The 22,617-nt window shown below is 43.6% G+C and overlaps 1 protein-coding gene across 1 annotated transcript in view; it reads left to right on the forward strand.

The window, feature by feature from the left end:
• The window catches only part of LOC311248942 (electron transfer flavoprotein subunit alpha, mitochondrial-like), a 92,777-nt gene that overhangs the window by 46,479 nt on the left and 23,681 nt on the right, over window positions 1-22,617 (forward strand). The window contains exons 10-11 of the mRNA XM_084338187.1: window positions 3,640-3,705; window positions 12,037-12,117. Of these exons, the coding sequence (XP_084194313.1) occupies window positions 3,640-3,705; window positions 12,037-12,117 (147 nt within the window). The remainder of the gene's footprint in view (window positions 1-3,639; window positions 3,706-12,036; window positions 12,118-22,617) is intronic.

A 22,617-nucleotide genomic window follows, 5' to 3' on the forward strand; every position in this document is an offset into this window, starting at 1 on the left:
ACCGGTATATTTCCTGGCCTGAATGATTTCCCCAGTCCGGCCCTGGTTAAAAGCCTCCAATGCTTATTAGTGTGTGTGCGTTTGAACGTGTGCATGTTTCAACCATACATTTCCATTTATAAAAAAATTTATCTTTAATTAAATCTTTTTTTACCTCCTATAATAGTGGGGGTCGCGCCTCTCTGACACCGTTATTTGGGGGTCGCGGCCTGAAAAGTTTGGGAACCCCTGATATAGACTGTCTCTGTCGTCAAGTCCCTAGTGTCCACCACATAGACTGCATTATATAGACTGTCTCTGTTCTTATGTCCCTAGTGTCCACCACATAGACTGCATTATATAGACTGTCTCTGTTCTTATGTCCCTAGTGTCCACCACATAGACTGCATTATATAGACTGTCTCTGTTCTTATGTCCCTAGTGTCCACCACATAGACTGCATTATATAGACTGTCTCTGTTCTTATGTCCCTAGTGTCCACCACATAGACTGCATTATATAGACTGTCTCTGTTCTTATGTCCCTAGTGTCCACCACATAGACTGCATTATATAGACTGTCTCTGTTCTTATGTCCCTAGTGTCCACCACATAGACTGCATTATATAGACTGTCTCTGTTCTTATGTCCCTAGTGTCCACCACATAGACTGCATTATATAGACTGTCTCTGTTCTTATGTCCCTAGTGTCCACCACATAGACTGCATTAGACTGTCTCTGTTCTTATGTCCCTAGTGTCCACCACATAGACTGCATTATATAGACTGTCTCTGTTATGTCCCTAGTGTCCACCACATAGACTGCATTATATAGACTGTCTCTGTTATGTCCCTAGTGTCCACCACATAGACTGCATTATATAGACTGTCTCTGTTCTTATGTCCCTAGTGTCCACCACATAGACTGCATTATATAGACTGTCTCTGTTATGTCCCTAGTGTCCACCACATAGACTGCATTATATAGACTGTCTCTGTTATGTCCCTAGTGTCCACCACATAGACTGCATTATATAGACTGTCTCTGTTATGTCCCTAGTGTCCACCACATAGACTGCATTATATAGACTGTCTCTGTTCTTATGTCCCTAGTGTCCACCACATAGACTGCATTATATAGACTGTCTCTGTTATGTCCCTAGTGTCCACCACATAGACTGCATTATATAGACTGTCTCTGTTCTTATGTCCCTAGTGTCCACCACATAGACTGCATTATATAGACTGTCTCTGTTCTTATGTCCCTAGTGTCCACCACATAGACTGCATTATATAGACTGTCTCTGTTATGTCCCTAGTGTCCACCACATAGACTGCATTATATAGACTGTCTCTGTTATGTCCCTAGTGTCCACCACATAGACTGCATTATATAGACTGTCTCTGTTCTTATGTCCCTAGTGTCCACCACATAGACTGCATTATATAGACTCTCTGTTTTGTTTTTTGTTTTTTACTTTTTCTCCTTATTTTCTTCCCATCCCAATTTCGTGTTTCCAATTCTCCCCTCCCCTGTCTTGAATGTTGCTCGCATATGCCCCCCACTGGTTGGTTGTAGGGAGGATAGAAGCCTTGCATCACGTGTTCCCTCCGGTACACGAGGAGGCAGCCTGTCGCATCTTTTCACCTGCCAGCGCGGACTCTCATTGGCGAGGTGTAACGTGTGGGAGGCTCACACTACCCCCGCTCTTTCCTGTCTCTGCTGTGCAGCCATCCCCCAACCGACCTGTAGGAGTCGCTGTCCACAACGTCCAGATTACCACCCATCAACTTCCACCCGCTGACTCTGCCAATTGAGCCAGTATGACGGCCGGCCCAAGCCGGAGGCAACGTCGACAGCCGGATTCGAACCCGGTGTCTCTTGCGTTGGTGACGAGCGCAATGTCCACTGCGCCACCCAGCCGCTACAGACTGTCTCTTGTTATGTCCCTAGTGTCCACCACATGGACTGCATTATATAGACTGTCTCTGTCGTCAAGTCCCTATTGACCACCACATGGGTAATTTTCTCTCTTTTGCTACACGCTCCGGCATCCGGCTAGTGAGCCGGTTGATTAACCCAACGGTGTCACAGAGCCAGTGTTGTCGAGTGCTTGTGTTCTCACACCTGAGCCAGGCTGGTCTGTGTGAAGGAAGCACTTTTAACCATCACTTTGGGGTATTTTATTAACAGGCCAGCAGGTGCACGACTCCCCCGGCCGGCCTGCTCTCCCAAGTGGCTGTGCGTGTGTGCGTGTGCGCATGTGCGTGTGCGCATGTGTGTGTGCCTGTGCGTGTGTGCGTGTACAAATGCCAGACGACCAGAGAAAACTGACCAAGCTTGGCAAATCAACGGATCATTCTGCTCCCTCTTCTCCCAGTGTCTTTTCAAAATAAAAACACAGTTAGGAGAGGGTTTGTATGCAGAGGGACTGGAGGTTAAGGGGAGGGGAGGGATCTATTTATTTTTTTTTATTTTTTTGTCTCAAGTGAAAAAAGGGCCCCTGGCCTCCAGATTGACAGGCCTTTCATGCTGTATTATCCGGCCTGGCTCTTAACTCAGGGAGAACTGTGTTCACAAAGTGATGCTCTGCTCCTCCGGGGCCAGAGCTGAAACATTAAATTGTCCTGAAATATTCATATGTGAGTGCATTTAGCTGAAAGCAATTGATGTGTGACTCCCCAGAGGCCTGATGGAAATGTTGCAGGGCCGGGGAGGGGGGCGACCAGCACATGCTGGCAGACACCCCGACCCGCGCTCCCCGCCTTCACTCCCCGGCCGCGCTCCCCAGTGGCTATTATGCCAGGAACCTCAGGTTCTGGCTTGTGGAGCTGGACTCAGGAGGGGCCCACCTGGATCTGACTGAGCTCCTCTGGTGGTCATACTGGCTGACGCACCTTGTGGGTTTTGTTGTGGTTAGAGCCAATTGGCAATTTGGAAAAAAGGATTCAAAAGAAAAAAAGGAATCCATCCAACTTTGTTTACTATAGATTTTAGGGAAAGGTTGAATTATTTTTATATATACTAACTAATACATTTAAATGTTTGTGCTTTACGGTATGTTATTTGGAAAAATTAAATATGAAAAGAGAACATTTTAATCTGAAATGGTTTCCCATAAAATGGTTGAGTGGAAATGGATATTATAGTATAGATTCTAATACATCATTTCCATGGTTACACTTGAACAAAAGCATGGATGGCAATGCTTATCTTCAGTCGTCAACTAGTGACAAGGATACATTGTTTACTTATTCATAGATGTTTATTGTTATTATTAAACTTTATATTTAGTTTGTTTTAATTAATTTCTAATGCCACTGATATATGGGGCTGGGTACTTTATTTCGTTTTTTGTTATGACAGATTTTAGATGGATGTTCTAAATCTATAGACTTGGTTAACTATCAATGTGTATTCTGTGCAAATCAAACATTTTGAGTGTCTCCCAGAATTAATTACAAAATCTGACTGCACGTTCATTGCATCAGTTTTGCCAAAAGAAACAATTGAAAACATTTTTGTTTAGTTCATTTAAGATATCTTAGGTCTTTAGAAGTTCTACCCATGTTTAAGATACTGGACTCATTGTCTTTCATTATGATTTCAACATATGTTATTAGTTTTTGTTATTTATGTCCTGGTGTATTCTGTCTTTAGGAGCTGTACATTGCGGTTGGCATCTCAGGAGCCATTCAGCATCTGGCTGGCATGAAGGACAGTAAGGTAAGATCAGTTAACAAGAGAGAGACATTGGGTACAATGCTGTGTGCTTACATCTCTATAAAGAGCAAAAGAGCAAACAAATCAGCAACAATATGCTTTAGTAAACTGAATGTCAAATAATTACAGTCTTGTTGTCAATTCAGGCTGACTAGGGATGAGCCCGAATTCCAATAAGGAAAGCACCGATAATGAGATGCTTGTTGTTATGCGGGAAAAAAGAAGTACGTTTTAATGTTGTGCGCACCATTGACGCAGCAATACGCTCTGCCGACGCCCTTACCTCTCAGTCATCTTGATCTAAGTACGGGCCACCCGCTGCATCGTCAGTCACATTCATGAAAGACAAACGTGTGTGGCTGTGGCAGCTGCATTTCTTTCTACCCCCTGTAATGTATACATCAAAATGAAGCACCTGTAGTTTTTAGTTTATACACCAGCATCTCTCGCCAGTGCCTCGTCTCGCTGGGGGAGAGAGAGAGACACACTGCTGGCTATGCGAGGTGTGTAACACCGGTGCACGAACGAAATTGATATAGTGTGTGGAGCTTGTGAAGAGCGAGATTCAAGTCGAAGCATTTCTGTCTGACATGCCAAGAGTTTTCATCAGAAGGCTCTAGGCAGGGCGATCCAGCAAGATATATGAATGAATCAAAGGGCCCAGGTGGGGTACTGCACTGCATTCTCCATGCTGCTGAAACCTTGGATTTACCAAATTATGTTTTGGGAGAGGTAGGCTAAAGTTAAGATGCCCAGTGACAACTATGAAGATATAACTACAATTTACGTTCTGCTCTACAGTGTTTCTGCTGCTCAGCCATTGACCTATTTATCATAATTATCATAGTTAATTAAATGTCGTGAGACATATCTGGCAAAACCTAAAGGTCCAAACAAAGTTGGTTTGCAGCACAATCGCAAGGCGTTTTTCATCACACCGTCACCAAAATGACCAATAGACAAACACATCTATTACCTCACACCTTGCAACAAATTAGGCGTAGAGAGTAAAAGATAAATACAAATAATAACAGTAGTTAGGATGGGGGCAACTCCTGGACATCCTATGTAACCTAGAAGGAGTTGGTCAAAGTGCACGTGGGATAGAGTTCATATTACCCATTTAAGAATGTAATGGCAAATGTAACCGTGGATCTATTTTTAGTAAATGCAGGGCGGTGATATCGTCGCCCAGATGGCAACGATTCAAACGAGGAGGCGGTGCCTCTAGTCACTCACTATGTTGTTTAAGTCTTCTTCAGTTTTCGGTGTCTGTAGATGCATTGCAGACTTGGAAATGTAATCCCCAACAGTTTACTGGCTGTTGCTTCATTCTTTTTCTGTGCCTCAGTAGCACTTTGCCAAACCAGCCGATGATGCAGAACCTTAAGACATGTTTAACAAGAGAACAGTCAAACATTTGGAGCAAATCTTTGTTGTGGACATTGAAGGTCAGCAGTTTCTTTAGAAAATACCTTCTTTGTTGTGTCTTAGTGCTCATGTGGTCAGCCCACAGGTCTTAAGCTTATGGTGGAGCACAACGCCAATGTATTTGTAATCTGTTACAGATTGTATTGGCTCCCCATTGATGAAAGTAGGGTGAAAGGATTGCAGCTTTTTTAAATCAATGTGACATTTTCTTTTGTTTTTGAGGTGTTTAGGAGAAGCTTTGACTTCTCACGCCAATTTAGGAAGTAGTCTAAGACTGGCCCCTGCTCCTCCTCCCCATCAGATAGGAAGCTCACCAAGGCAGTATCATCTGCATATTTAATAAAGTGCCTATTAGGGAAAGTGCCTGTGCATGAGTTAGTGTATAAAATAAACACAGATAAAACACATCCCTGTGGGGGAACCTGTGCAAGTGGTCATTTTCTCAGAGAGTGACGTACCTACTCTAATTGTATGTTTCTACAGATAAGAAAATCTTCAAGTGAAAGTTATCTAGTCAGTGTGTCTGATAAAATACTGGCTTAAATAGTGTTGAAAGTTATCTAGCCAGTGTGTCTCATACGATTTGATTTGATTTTGATTTGATATTTTTTATTTTCGTGTCTTACATACAGATGTATGCCCAGCCCATATGGGCTTACAAGACACATAACAATAAGTATATAATAATATACTTTACCAATTACTTAACAAATGACATAGACCAAGATGGCCATAAAAAAAATACAAGAAAATACAATAAAACGTAATATAACACAAGCTGTACTCAATGTAAATAAACAGAAAAACAAGGTGAATTCAAATACAATTATATAGGATACAGTGTGTTTTGTCTCAGGTGCCATGCCTTCTCCAAAAATCCTGCAAAACCGAAGATGTCCTCCACAAAAAAACAACTCAGCATACAGCTCTCAGACTGCCAAAACAAATCTGGCATACAATGCATCTTCCACCTCTGTGAGGTGCTGTGTTTGTGATACAATGTACCTCTTCACTAACTGCTCAACGCACTTCATGACCAGTGACGTTAGAGCTATTGGCTGAAAGTCATGGGGACATAGAATAATTAAATCGCTATAGCCTAATGTAACATTGCTATTGGGGAAATGTATACTGTCTAAGCAATTTACAGCCCTGTTGACGGAGCAGAGAAGAATGGTTTGGATCTCGCCTGTCAGGCACTTCCAGTGTGCACTGAGAGTGCCAAAGCTACTGAGCTCTGTCGGTCGCTGGCATTTCTATTGCAGTCTGCGGCTGCCTTTAGGCTACTATGCTTTAATAAATTAGCTAATCTAAATGGTTATATTTATATAAAATACTTTATAATGGTTCATAAACGTTAGTTCAGTTAAAAACTAAAATAAAGAGAGAGTTCTTAACGATTCTCGATAAAAAATGTTTTAATTTGACTTATCTTTATTTATTTTTTACAATCATATTCACAGTTGTATCACATCTGAGATGGATGAAAAGGCTCTGAATGGATTTGAAGAGCCTGTGAAATGTATGAGAGATTGATATGAAGTCCGCCCTGGAAAAATTAACAGGTCGCTTCCAATTATGTCACAGCCAAAAATAGATTTGATTCTCTTCTCAGAAGGTTTAAAAAATAACTAGACTCTGTATGATAAGTAGAATGAGATTATTCAAGATTGCTTGAAACAAGAGCAGCTGATTGGCGCAGTGGGCAAGGTGCTCGCCTCTAACGCAGGAGATGCTGGGTTCGAGCCCAGCTCTCGCCGTTGCTACCGGCTGGCCGGTCGTTCATACTAACACAATTGGCAAGTGTTAGAGGGTGGGAAAAGCCGGTGGGTGGGGATTTGACGTTGTGGACAGCGACTCCTACAGGTCGGTTTGGTGACGCCGGTGCGACGGAAGCAGGAAGTGACGGGGGCAGCGTGAGCCTCCCACGCGTTACTCCTCGCCACTGAGAGTTCGAGCTGCTGCGGCGAAAAGATGCGACAGGCTGCCTCCTCGTGTACCGGAGGGGACACGTGATGCAAGGCTTCTGTTCTCACTACAACCGACCTATGGGAGGCATAGTCTAACAACGATCAAGACAGGGGAGGGAAGAATTGGATACACGAAATTGGGATGGGAAAAAAATAGAAAATGGGGAGAAAAAGTAGATACAAAAAAAACAGGGGATAGTAGAGCCAGTAGAGAATGATGAGTCAAAGGGCCCTGTTTACTATTTACCTCATCTTGCAGTACTTGAAGAAGAGAGGACCACAACTAAATTAGTACCAAGCTACAAAAGGAATAGTCTAAGGAGAACTGAAGGTTTTAGGTCTAGTCTGGAGGAATGAAATGGACAATTTCATCTTTGTAATGACAAATGTGACGGAACACTTGAAGGACAAAAGACTCACCAAAAGTGCTCCAAACTGACTCAAGAATGGAAACCATTTGTGGCCAACAGAGTAATTGAAATCCAAACACTGGAAACATTGCAATGGGAAGGACAATCAGAATGGCCTTGTGGTGGAATGATCCAAGCTGGCTAAGATGTTCAAATGCACAGCCAGTCGATGAAAAGGAGAGCTCACAGCCAGGTTGTGCCAGGTGCCAGGTGAATGGTGAAACTCACATTTGTTTCAGCACCTCGGACAGCACCTCATGTGCTTTAATTAGGAGTGATTGGGAGCACTGGTCGGCCTAGCAGGGAAGGACCTCTGCTTTAAAAGACATGCACAGTTCCACCTCCCCTTTCCCCTGAACATTGAGAATTGTAAAGATTATAGGGAATTAACCCCTTTCTTAATTGCAACAAACCTTATGTCTGACTACTGGTATTCACACCACACCTGTGTCACATACTGCCATGCCGAGTAAAACACGTCATACGGTTCAAAATGAAATACAAAAGAGTGATTCTAGAAAGGTTCAGTAAGGAGGAGGGAGGTTAGATGTTGAAATTATTGACTTGTCTTGTATTTTTTGGTTTCAGTTTTTGTTCTGATCTAGTCAGCATATACCTTTTGCTTTCTAAAGATACTGGATGGACAGTAGCATATTGACTTTACAAGAACGTATTACTATTTCTTTTTGGACAAGAGACTTTATTTTTCTTCTTTCACAGCACATTATCTTTGCATTTTATATTTTCTAATCTTTCTTTTCTGATTATTTTATATTGTTTGAAATAAACAATGCATTCATTGTGTCACATACTGCCAAACCTTGTGCCTTGTGTCGCATACTGCCAAACCCTGTGCCTTGTGTCACATACTGCCAAACCCTGTGCCCTGTGTCACATACTGCCAAACCCTGTGCCCTGTGTCACATACTGCCAAACCTTGTGCCTTGTGTCGCATACTGCCAAACCCTGTGCCTTGTGTCACATACTGCCAAACCCTGTGCCTTGTGTCACATACTGCCAAACCCTGTGTCCTGTGTCACATACTGCCAAACCCTGTGCCTTGTGTCACATACTGCCAAACCCTGTGCCTTGTGTCACATACTGCCAAACCCTGTGCCTTGTGTCACATACTGCCAAACCCTGTGCCTTGTGTCACATACTGCCAAACCCTGTGCCTTGTGTCACATACTGCAAAACCCTGTGTCCTGTGTCACATACTGCCAAACCCTGTGCCTTGTGTCACATACTGCCAAACCCTGTGCCTTGTGTCACATACTGCCAAACCCTGTGCCTTGTGTCACATACTGCCAAACCCTGTGCATTGTGTCACATACTGCCAAACCCTGTGCATTGTGTCACATACTGCAAAACCCTGTGCCTTGTGTCACATACTGCAAAACCCTGTGTCCTGTGTCACATACTGCCAAGTTCTGTGTCCTGTGTGAAACCTGTGTCGTTCGATGTGAGACTGTGGAGATATCTAAGCCTGTGACCAGCCTCCCTTTTAGTTGTCATCCAGAACGAGTTAGTCTTTAAATACATCACATAATAAGTAAGTAAATAAACAAGTCTGTAAGCACTTCAATCACTTCAACGTACGTTTGTAGTATGAGATAGAATAGATAGATGGGGGGATGAGATGAACAGGGATGCCTGGTGACTGTTTGTTTGCAATAGAGTCATTTGAGAGAGATGTCATTATGAATATGTTAGTTTCAGTGTTGAATATGTAGCAATTATGTCCCCTGGAGAGTTGTTATTTTTACATTTTTTTTTTGCTAATTTGCTCCCCATAGCAAGTCATGCATAACTACGCCGAGTTTAGGGCTTTGGAGTCGGATCGCTAACTTAATTTTGGTGTTGGTTATTTTATTCCATTCTTTGGAGCTTGGGTAATGTAGTGGCTCTCTCTCTCCCCCCAGAGGACAGTCTCACAGGGTTATCCTCAGGTTTATAGTTCTTCATGCCGTTCTACCATAATATTCATACTATGTCGAATATTTAAAATGGCAAGTAATCACATGAATGCAAACATCTATATCGGAATGAAACGTACAAAAAAATGCTATATTTGAAAAACCAAGGCTATTAACAAATCACTTTATTATATGAGATAAGTCAGAACTATTAGCATACATAGTTTCTGTCAGTGGTATAGACTGGCATTTGCACCAAACAGATTAGAAAATACTAAAATATTCTGTTACAGCACCTTAATTCAATAATTGAGTACACACACACACACACACACACACACACACACCACACACACGCACACACAAAAACACACTTGCTGGAGTTGACCCACTTTTACATCAAGTAATAGAAGGAAACAATTTTATGTAAATGCAAATGTAAAAAAAAAAACATCTTCTGTAGCCATGACAACAGTCTCCTGAGTGGATTTTCTTCCCAACCGAGTGAGCTATTCCACCCCCTGGATCCTGTGCACTTAAGAAGTATGTTTCAAGAAAGAAAACCTGAGAAGCTTTTTAAAGAACAATGTATAATTTATTTGGAATTTTTTTCCTTTTCTTTTTTTTTTCTCTCTTTGAAGCCACTGCTGCCCGGGATGCATTCTGAATCTGTCAGACGTACCGTCCATCCCCTGTAAACGCGGTCATATACTCCCTGATCTATTTGTTTTCATACGAGATTTACCCACTTTTACATATATCCAGCTGCTCGCTGCCATAGAGCTTCTTTTCCAAATCACTTTCATCCACTCAGGTTGAGGTCCACATTCATAAATGCAACCATCTCAGTGGAGTTAATTTGAAACTGTGCTGTAAATGCATTCTGTCATAAAATTTTGAGTATCATGAAAAACACATTGTTTACATAATACCAGGACTGTGGTAACGAGGTGCTCTGTACCGGAGTTTGCAGGAGAACCAGCTTCCCTCACTGTGACTTTTTCTTTGGTCTTCATTTGAATACTGACTCAAATATTTGCCAGATCTATAGAGGGGCCAGACCGATATATACAATCTTTGGCTCCAATACCCGTTTCAAGATTTGGAGTTAAATGATCCTATTATACATTATATACAGCAGAACTAACGAGCCTCGACCCTGAAAATGATTTGATCTCAATAAAAAATCGCTTTCATGCCTAAAATAAGAACAATGTCAGATATAATCAACATGTTGAGGCATGTTCTATTAGAATGAAAACATGGAATACCAATATTTCCCCCCTCTTGTTTAATGAGCTTTAAGTCGTGAGCTGCCAAACCGAGGGAAATATAATGTAACATCATCATCAGCGGTTGTCTGAGCCTCCCCCTCCACTCTAATCTCTGGCCCCCAACATGCTATAGATTCCTCATAGTGCTCCACCTGCAAATCAATCTAGTTGAGTATTCTTGATTTATGGTGTTATTACATTACCCATACCGTCTGTGTTTTAAAGGCCAAATCTGTGATCCAAACAAATAAACGCATGTGTAGCTCCACCACCAAAAATAAGAAATGGCAACTGAGACATGTTTTCCGCCTTGAGTCAACTGAGCTCTTGATACCATGGGAATATGTTTAGAATTGTACTTGCTTCATGTTGTTTGGCCTTAAAAGGTAAAACAGACATATATTTTACAGTAGGTTAAAACGCATATACCCGATATATATATATATATATATTAGAGGTGGGCATAGATTAATTTTTTTAATCTAGATTAATCTATCTGCAATCCTTAATCTAGATTAATCTAGATTAAAATGGCTCAAAAAAAAAAAAAAAACCTACCGAAGGCATTCAAAATATGTGTGTTCTACCCAAATAATGACCAGAAGTAAGTCCTTACTTTTTCTTTCCTCCTTATGTTTCTCAGGCCAGGTGGCCCATTACACCATGAGCCCATCTCCCGTTTCCAAAATGCATTACAGACTGTTTGAAAAAGCTGTTTTGCTATGATAATTGGTAATGAAATATCAAAATAATGTTCAATAAGATGTACTTGTGTTTAATAAGTTGTTTTATTCAGAAGTTAACACAAATACATAATATTACCAGTACAGTACAGTATCTAGCACACTCTCAGGAGCAAAACAGAAAGAATCATTTCAAACTTGAACTATGTGACATGGCTTGAATCAACTGCTCCAGTGGAGTTGCTCAGTGGCCAATGGTGTCAACTGTGGTTGTACTGGGCAGCTCCCAGGTGTGAATGGAAAAGAACATCTGTGCTCAGCGAACCTACCCTGGGTAAATAAAGGTAGAAAAAATAATGTAAAAAAAAAAAAAAAAAAAAAAATTATATTAATGCGTTAATTATATTATCGCGCGATACTAGTATAGCGTTAACGCAGCACGTTAACGCCGTTAACGGCCCAGCTCTAATATATATACACATATGTGAATATATCCCACATTAATATGGTAAAGAGAATTACAGATGTATTATTCTCTTTGTGTAACCTTGTATTAAATTGGCTGATAAAGATTTGTTCAGAAGGCATTGGGGCTTTAATGTAGATAAGTCTGGTTGTGATCTGAGAGGTGTGATTTATTTTTTCCGCAGACTATTGTTGCCATTAACAAGGACCCAGAGGCCCCCATCTTCCAAGTGGCTGACTACGGCCTGGTGGCTGATCTTTTCAAGGTGAGCGTGTCAATAGCAAGCATTGAAAGTGAAATGCAAAATGTTTGGATAATTATAAATCTAAAATGATATGGTGTATTTGGTATTTAGAGCACCATATTCAACTCAGCATACCCCTCTTGTCAGCCATTTGCCTGGAGCAGGTAAGGGTGCAGAGCCTTGCTCAATGACACTTCAAACCGGTACAGAAACATTGGTTGTTGAGGGGGATCAAACTGGTGACCTTCCAGTTATGGAACAGTGACTTACTGTACCATCTATGGCCACTATGCAGAGGAGGAAAGTGAAATGCAGAATTAAATTGGTCGGGGTTATTTGTGAAGTGTGGGATGAATGTGAAGTCTTCAAGTAAATTATTAGATTCAACATCTAGTTTTTCAGGGTGAATTAGTATTGGACAGATAACAATGGGGCAAATTCACAAAGGGATTGTCCAGCTTTTTCTGATGCAATGCCTGTGCAAATAGCTCCAAAACACACCTTGCTATTCATAAAGCCCTCGCAAAGTGAAATACCGTGCTAACTGCGTTGCCATCAGCATTGCATTTCTGTGCGTCGGTGCTATTTGCGGGTATTTAAATTAGGTAATATGGGCAGAACATGTGCCTTTTTCTATGCCAGTGGTTCTCAACCTGTGGTACACGTACCACTAGTGGTACTGCTGGTGGTACTTTAATTAAAATATTATTATTTATTATTATTTAAATAAAATAAAAGATATTATATTATATATATTTTTTGCAGTCAGGCCACTGAACTTAGAAGCATGCCAGTGTTTCTAGTTGCGGCGGCGCGATAGTTAGATAACGTAAGTGGGGAACAACCAGGAGATCACTGTGACAGAGATTAATGCAGTCTAAACAGTCATACATCTTTTATTCAACTTCAGCCCTGATCATAACTATTTTATTTTTAGATTTTTTTGTAATGTCAGATAAAAAATTAAATACTCCCACTTTTCTGAAAAGAGTTGTTGTTAAATCTGACATTACAAAAAACAAAATCCATCAAAATCTGTGTTGTTGCTAATCATTGACACATGCCTAGCCTGTAATAATCCCCCCCAGAATTGAAAATATTTAACTTTTTGTGTTTTGGTAACTGGAGAAAGGTATTCCCGTAACCGAGAATACCTTGAGGTACCAGGAATACCATGCCTAGGTATTCCTGGTTACCTAAATAGGTATTCCCGTTACCTGATAGGTATTCACGGTAACTTTAGATATTGATATGTATTCCGGTGACTTGTGAAAAGGAGAGGTTACCAGGAATACCATTACCATATAGGTATTCACGGTAACTTATATGTATTCCGGTAATTAATTAATAAATTTTTTATTTTTTTATTTTTTTTTAAACACACATATAAACAAACATGACAACACACGATAAGACACCACTTCTAACCACATTGACATTTTGGATTCATTGAGACCCAGAATTCTTGCTGTAGATATTTCTTGATAAATCACATCGAGATATGTAAGAAACCAAACTTTCCGGCAAATTTTTTCCGGTTGAAACCAGCGTGATGCGATCAGCTTTTTAGCTACTGTGATACCCGATAAAACCAATCTCTTTAGCTGTGGATTTACTGCAAACTCAAAAACATCATTCAATAGTAATACAGAGGGGTGTACAGGTATATTCCAAGATACGAGTTTTGATAATTGTTGGGTCACATCTTTCCAGAATGTCTTAACTGGTGGGCAGTCCCAATACATGTGCATAAATGTCCCTTCGTCCCCGTTTGTACATTGGGAGCATTTGGAGTCTTGTTTAAGACCCATTCTGTTCAGTCTTATAGGAGTCAAGTATGTCCTGTGAATATAGTTAAGATTGATTTGTTGATGGTCCGGGTTCCTTGATGTAAGTCGGACATTTGCCCAGGCTCCTTGCCAATCAAAGTCACTTTCCAGGTCTGGTATATCCCTCCTCCAGACAGAGTCTAGTTGGAGGGTTTCATACGAGGACCTTAGTAATTGATGATAAAAATCTGAAACAAAACCTCTCGATGTCTCTCTTTCATAGAAGAATTTGTGGTATCTGTGGTGTTCAATTGGTATGTCTAATGGAACACCGTGAGACTTCAAACATAGCCGTAACTGTATGTAAAAAAGCCATGTGGACATGGTGAGATTACATTTTTTGCATATTTCTCCATAACTACAAAAACCCTGTTTGTTAAAAACATCCCCTAATGAGTGTATGCCTTGCTCTTCCCATATAGGGAATCTTATAGGTCGTTTTTCAATTAAGAGTGCATTGTTATTGAATAAGGGAGTATGATTGTGCCATTTTTGTGGGTTAGGATATTTTTTTTGTGTTTCACGCCATATCTGGATCGCATGGGTAATTATCGGGCCACATTTCCGTTCACAGTGCTTGATTGGTAGTTTAGTGTATGCTATGTCCTTCAGTCTATGTGGGGCTACTATGTTTTCTTCTAATTTTCTCCAGGATACTAATGCTTGGGGGTCAAACCATGTTGTCAATGGTCTTAATGTGTACGCCTTAAAATAGTGGAAAAAATCTGGAAATGCCATGCCACCGTCTGCTTTATTTCTCTGTGCGGTGGATCTTTTTATACGTGGTGGTTTGTTATTCCAAATAAATTTGTATGTGGAGGAGTGTAATCTTTTCCAGTAACCCTCTGGAGGGGGTAACGGTAGCATTGAACTGAAGAAGTTGATTCTAGGTAGTACTGTACATCCATCTTAACTATTGATATCCGTGCCTGTACTGAGTTTTTAAGTTTTGCCCACCTATCAAGGTCGTCTTTGATTTTGTTTTGGATTTTTGTGTAATTGTGCTTCACCGTTTGTCTTATGGTGGGGAATATTTCCACTCCCAAGCATCTAAAATGTTTTACCATAGGTATCTCTTCTGGGAGGGTTATATTTTTTTTGCAGGGGTGTTAAGTGGAAGGAAAGCCGACTTCGGCCAATTTATCTTAAATCCCGATAAATCACCAAAGTTCTCAATCAACTTGAGCAGATGAGGCAATGTGGTGTTGGGGTTTTGCATGAACAATATTACGTCGTCCGCATATAAACTAATTTTATGTTGTGTGCCCTTGATTACGATTGGTTCTATGGATTGGGATTGTCTTATATATTGTGCTAAAGGCTCTAATGATAGATCGAATAGTCCGGGACTAAGAGGGCAACCCTGTCTGGCTGAGCGTGATACCGGAAATATTTTGGAGATGATTGTACCTGTAATCATGGCCGATGGGTCTTTGTATAATACTTTAATCATATCAATGAATCCTTTTCCTAACCCCATCCTTTCTAATACTGCCCGGTAATTAATTAATTGAAGCTAACACATCATGGAGGCCCAGGCCGTAAGCTACAAGCTAACAACACATCATGGAGGCCCAGGCCGTTAGCTACAAGCTACACACACACACCCCCCTACATGTGACCCCCCCCCCCCCCCCCCCTACATGTGACCCCCCCCCCCTACATGTGACCCCCCCCCCCCCCCCCCAGCTCCTGTATCTTGTCTCATCAGGGCAGAGAAAGTGCTGACGAGACAAAACAGAGCAGAGCTAATTGAGATCAATGAAGATACACTGTTATCTCACACACACACATTCTGTACACGCACACATACTGTACACACATACTGTACACACACATACTGTACACACACATACTATACACACACATACTGTACACACATACTGTACACACACATATACTGTACACACACATACTGTACACACACATACTGTACACACACTGTACACACATGCTGTACACACATACTGTACACACACATACTGTACACACGCATACTGTACACACACATACTGTACACGTACATACTGTACACACATACTGTACACACATACTGTACACACACATACTGTACACACACACTGTACACACACACATACTGTACACAAATACAGTACACACACATACATACAGTACACACAAATATTGTACAAACACATACAGTGTACACCCACCCACCCACACACACATACAGTACACACACACTAGGGGCATGGTGAACCCTAACTCAGGTTACCAGGAATACCTGTTTTTTCCAAAATTCTGTTCAAATGCCATCTTGGAATAACAAAACAACGATTGTGTGCAGACAATTGAAAATGTTGGGTTCCTTTCCACTTTCTTGAAGATAGAAAAAATTTAAATACTTGTTCTAGAACTGTATTTTTTGCAAGTTACAAGTTTGTTAAGTTACTGGGAATACCCTTTCCTTGTTTTTGCTCATTTTAACAGACAAAACACAACACATTCTAGTCATTCTGGTTTACACCTAACCCTTATTATTGCTGTTATGATTTCCAAAAATAAAATCTCACCAATCTTTAGTAAAATAGGAGATTTAAGTGTTTATCTGGAATTGTGAGGATAGGTATTTAGGTATATAATGAGACAAAACTCATTTTGGTTGTTCATTGGGGTGCCAATATCATGCCCAAAACATATCATGCATCTGCCATGCAAATTAAGCCCTTTTTGTTTGTCATCAATTGAAGGCCATGAACTATGTTGACTCATAACTATGTTGAGAGAGAGAGAGAGATGCCCCTTGCATTGTATGAGTTGTGTGGAAGAGTTTGCTAGTTCTAGTGCTAACCCTTTGTACATTGTGTCTGACAAAAGTTAACAATAAATAACGGTATTAGGAATTAATTTGCCTCCTGCGTGAACTGTGCATAGCTGAATAGACTGTATTTTAATGTCGGTCATATGGTGGTACTTGGAGAGCCAGCTACGTTCTCAGGTGGTACTTGGTGTAAAAAGGTTGAGAACCACTGTTCTATGCAAATGAGCCTCATTGCAAAAACACTCCAATTCACAAAGATCGGCACTAATTGCCACGCACAGTTAAAGTGACGCTATTTACATCTTCAGATAATTGGTGGTAACTAAGCGCATTAGTGGCCAGCGTCTCCACTGATCCGTTGGGTTAGGTAATAATCACAATAAAGAGAATAGAACCTGCACACTGATATGCTCCAGAATAAACTTAATTTATAAGGTTTCGTCAGGTCCATGAGGAGCTGGAAAAACTGTCAATTAAAAGTTTATTCTGGAGTATATGAGAATGCGGGTTCTATTCTCTTAACTAAACATTAAATACAACTTAATTTCTCACTCTAAAAATCCTAATTCTTAAATCTGAAATTATATTCACTGGCACACAGTGCCTAACTTTGGCCGAAAGATTCCGCACCATGGACAGGTCTGCTCAAACTAATTTATTTTGGGATGACATGACAAAAACGATTTGGTACCATCTGGGTGGGAAAATTCTAGATGTGATTTTTTTAAATTCCTATTTCCTATAGATCCTTAGATTGTGTTTTGATATGATGGACAGTTCGACCTTCCTACCCTGAGCTATATGGTAACTTTTGTGCACCTACCACATAATACCTCCGCAACAATGAGGCATTCACCTGTAGGGGGTAGGTGCGTGAAAGTTACCATATAGCTCAGCTTAGGTCCGATCAACTCTGGGTTTATCTCTACGTGTTCAGGAAACTTGGGTGCAAAAAAACATGATCATGGTCATTAGGGGTGTAACGATGCATGTGTTAGAATCGTTGCATCGATTTGAATATGTTAGAATCGATTATAATCGAAATAAAACAGTCTTTTTTTTTTTAATGTTCTTTTGTGTGTATTGTTTTTATTAACCTATAGTCCATTCATGCTGAGTGAATCAGTTCCCCCAGCCACATTTGTGTATACATTTTCTTTGTGGAATTAACTGATAGAAAATTACCGTAATTTTCGGACTATAAGGCGCACCTGTAGAAATCGTCGGAAAGGAGAAACGCACAATTTCTATCTTGCGACAACACCAAGCTGTGTGTCATTTATTATATTTTTAGCACCAGTGACAGCTGTCAGATCTATGCCGTGCTAGTATCCGACAGCCCGTAGTAAACAAACATTTTATCAATGACATTCCACCAGCGCGTCCTCTCTAAGCCCAACCCCAACCAACCTCCTTAAAGTGACAGTGCCCCATTAATACATCAAAACAAAATGGTGAATTATGTCCATAGCACCCACTACATACGTCCCCCCAGAATTCATCATAACAAAAGAAGTCAATCAACAGGAGGGCGGAGAACTCTGCCATAACGGCTCCGCCTGACCCCTGTAGCGGCCGGCGCCTCTGCAGGGAAAACCTTAAGGGCCCTACGGCCACTCGGGCACAGGATAGGTGGCGAGGGGGTCTCGTGGGCCTTACTCAGAAGACGGGCCAAGGTAGGGGGTCGTCCCCGCCGTGGGGGCTGGGCCAGTCCAACAGGTTTGCCCAAGTCCACATGAGCCGGTTTAAGGCGGTCTATGGAAATGTGTTCCAGTTTCCCGCCCATGTCCACGACAAAGTACTTGTCTCCAGCCTCCTGGACACGGAACGGACCGTCGTATGGAGGTTTCAAGGGGTCCCGATGGGCATTGTGACGGATGAAAACATATTCCGCTGACTGCAGACTTGTAGGGACGTGCGACCGGGGGAGGCCGTGCTGTGAGGTGGGGACCGGTGTGAATACCTTAGCCTTCTCCAGAAGCGCTGTCCGCTGCTGGGCTGCAGACCAGGGGGCAGTAATGTTAGGGATGAAATCCCCTGGTACCCGCAGAGGCTGACCGTAAACCAGCTTGGCCGAGGAGGTCTGAAGGTCTTCCTTGGGGGCCGTCCTGAGACCAAGCATGACCCACGGGAGCCGGTCGACCCAGCCGCTGTCAGTAAGGCTGGCCCGAAGTGCTGCTTTCATTGAGCGGTGAAAGCGCTCGCATAACCCATTGGCCTGCGGGTGGTATGACGTAGTCCGGTGTAGCTTCACGCCCAGGCTCTTGGCGACCGTGTTCCAGAGCTTGGACGTGAACTGTGGGCCCCGGTCTGAAGAGAGGTCGGCTGGAGTGCCAAACCGGGCGACCCAGGTTCCAATAAAGGCCCTGGCCACCTCGGCGGACGTCGTGGCTGACAGTGGAACTGCCTCTGGCCAATGGGTAGTCCTGTCTACCATAGTAAAGAGGTAACCGAAGCCGTGTGAGGGGGGCAGGGGGCCCACTAGGTCAACGTTCACGTGGTCGAACCTCCTTTCAGGTACAGGGAAGTGCTGCAGGGGGGCCTTGGTGTGACGGTACACTTTAGCGCGCTGGCACTCCAAACAGGAGTCAGCCCAGTCTCTCACATCTTTCCTAAGCCCAGGCCAGACAAACTTGGCTGACACTAGTCTCTGCGTAGGTTTCTTTCCCGGGTGGTAGAGGCCGCGAACAGCGTCATAAACACGCCGCCTCCATCCTGTGGGAACGATGGGGCGGGGCTGTCACATAGAGACATCACACAGGAGTGTGGTGCCAGCGCTGTCAAAAACCACATCCTCTAACCACAGGCTTGAGGTGGCTGACCTGAAATCTCGCACTTCAGGGTCGGTAGCCTGGTCTGCCGCCATACCGGTGTAATCCAGCCCCAAGTGGATGGCGCCCGCTACAGCCCGGGAGAGGCAGTCTGCAACAAGGTTTGCTTTACCTGCCACATGTTGAATGTCAGTAGTGAACTCTGAGACATATGAGAGCTGTCGCTGTTGACGGGCGGACCATGGCTCAGACACCTTGGCCATGGCGAACGTCAGCGGCTTGTGATCCACGAAGGCCGTGAACTGGCGGGCCTCCAGCAGGAAACGAAAATGGCGGATGACAAGGTAGAGGCCGAGGAGCTCCCGATCGAAGGTGCTATACCTCCGCTCGCTGCGGCTTAACTGGCGGCTGAAAAAAGCGAGCGGCTGCCAAGCCCCGCCTACCCACTGTTCAAACACTGCGCCCACGGCAAAATCTGAGGCGTCGGAGGTGATGGAGATCGGGGCCTTAAAGGAAGGATGTGCCAGCATGGAAGGAAGGATCGCTAGGGCAGCCTTGGCATCCAGAAAAGCTTTGTCTCTCTCTGCAGACCAGTCGACAGCATGTTTTGGCGCTTTACCCCTAAGGGCCTCGTACAAAGGCCACATAATCCGAGCCGCCTGGGGAATAAAGCGGTGATAAAAGTTGATAATTCCGAGAAACTCCTGCAGTGACCTAACCGTGGGCGGCCGGGGAAAATTCATCACAGCTTCCACCTTCATGGGAAGATGGACCGCTCCCTCTTTAGTGACTCTGTGCCCCAGGAAGTCAATGGTCGACCGCCCAAACTGGCATTTGGCCGGGTTGATTATCAGTCCATGCTCATTTAGCCGCTCAAAAAGCATCCGGAGGTGGGACATGTGCTCAGCCTTAGAGGCGCTGGCTATGAGGATATCATCCAAGTATACAAAAAGAAAATCCAAGTCTCGTAGCACAGAGTCCATAAGGCGCTGGAACGTCTGTGCAGCGTTTTTGAGGCCGAATGGCATGCGCAGAAACTCAAATAGCCCAAATGGAGTTATGACTGCTGTTTTGGGGACGTCCAGCGGTTGGACGGGCACCTGATGATACCCACGCACAAGGTCCACCTTGGAAAACAGTAATTTCCCTGAAAGGCGGGCAGAAAAGTCCTGAATGTGCGGGACTGGGTACCGGTCCGGCGTCGTAGCATCGTTAAGCCGGCGGTAATCCCCACACGGGTGCCACCCCCCTCCCGGCTTGGGGACAATGTGGAGGGGGGAGGCCCATGGGCTGTCGGAGCGACGGACAATGCCGAGGCGTTCCATGTTCTCGAACTCTGCCTTGGCAATGCTGAGCTTGACCGGGTCGAGGCGCCGAGCCCGGGCATAGACCGGAGGGCCGGTCGTGGCGATATGATGCTCCACTCCATGCTTGGCTGTAGATGATGAGAACGTGGGCCGTGTGAGGCCCGGGAACTCTGCGAGAAGGTGTTGAAACTCATCTGCGGCGGAGAGCATGCTAGAGAGTCTGATGGAGTCTGCACCCCCAAGCGCACCAGCATAAGAGCAGAACGTAATGGCATCAATTAAGCTGCAATTTTTAACATCCACTAACAGTCCATAATCACACAAAAAATCAGCGCCTAGAAGAGGGACGGCTACATTAGCTGTGATAAAGTCCCAGCCAAACCGTTGGCCACTAAAACACATTTCGGCATACCTGGTGCCGTATGTGCGGATGGGGGTGCCGTTGGCGGCCTCCATGGGTGGTCCGTGTCCGCCGGATAGGATGTCCACTCTAGAAGCCGGCAGGACGCTCCTCTGCGCGCCCGTGTCGCACATGAAACGCCGCCCGGAGATGGTGTCCTGTACAAACAGTAGCCTGCCAGACCGACCGACGCTCATGGCCACTAACGAGCGCCGGCCCGGGCATTTCCCGGCCCACTGAAGCTGCACGGCGGGCGGCACTGCTTGGCTTTAGGTCCAAACCGTGCATGATAAAAACACAGCCCCGCGTCACGCTGCTGGCGAGGGGCTGTCGCTGCGGCGGTGATATTCCAGTCTCCCGGCGGTGAAACAAAGGCTTGGGTTGGGAAAACTGCCGCTGCACAGTGCTGTTGACCAGCCATAAAAAACGTATCAGCCTCCTCGGCCAGAGCGCGGCAATCGTCTATAGTGGTGTTGGCCAGAGCGGCCCGAACCGGAGAAGGCAGCTGATGCAGGAAAAGTTGCATGAAAAGGAAATCAGGCTTGTGCTCTCCCAATAAATCCAGCATCCTATCCATGAGCTCCGATGGCTTGCTATCACCAAGCCCTTGCAAAGAAAACAACCGGCTGGCCCGCTCGGTATCGGAAAGTTCGAATGTCTTTAATAGATGAGACTTGATCGTGTGATATTTATCTCGAGCCGGAGGGCTCTTGAGGAGGCTGACCACTCTGCTGGCTGTCGAACTTCCCAGGGCTGACGCCACATAATAATATCTTGTGGTATCTGAGGTAATCTCATGCAGCTCGAACTGTGCCTCCGAGGCTGACGACTCCCAGAACTCAGGTAATTTCAGCGAAACTGCGTTCGTAGACATGTTGCCGCGGAAGCGTCTTCAAAACTTATAACAGGGTCACCAATGTAGAAATCGTCGGAAAGGAGAAACGCACAATTTCTATCTTGCGACAACACCAAGCCGTGTGTAATTTATTATATTTTTAGCACCAGTGACAGCTGTCAGATCTATGCCGTGCTAGTATCCGACAGCCATTAGTAAACAAACATTTAATCAATGACATTCCACCAGCGCGTCTTCTCTAAGCCCAACCCCAACCAACCTCCTTAAAGTGACAGTGCCCCATTAATACATCAAAACAATACAATGGTGAATTATGTCCATAGCACCCACTACACACCTGAATATAAGCCGCAGCAGCTAAATTGAATGATGTGTACATATATAAGCCGCACTGGACTATAAGCTGCAGGTGTTTTAATGTTTAATTACCATATGTAGGGGGCGGAGCTGAGCGATCATGGAGTAGACGTGTTTCACATGAGCTCCCTTCTACCGTGCTGAATATACGTTTCTCCCCATTAGTCTTTATTTTATTTTTATTTGTTTTTTATCTGTTTGCTAGGTCGTCGTGTTTAG

This window comes from Notolepis coatsorum (assembly GCF_963971535.1).
Source record: "Notolepis coatsorum genome assembly, chromosome: 2".
In the NCBI taxonomy this organism is placed as follows: domain Eukaryota; kingdom Metazoa; phylum Chordata; class Actinopteri; order Aulopiformes; family Paralepididae; genus Notolepis; species Notolepis coatsorum.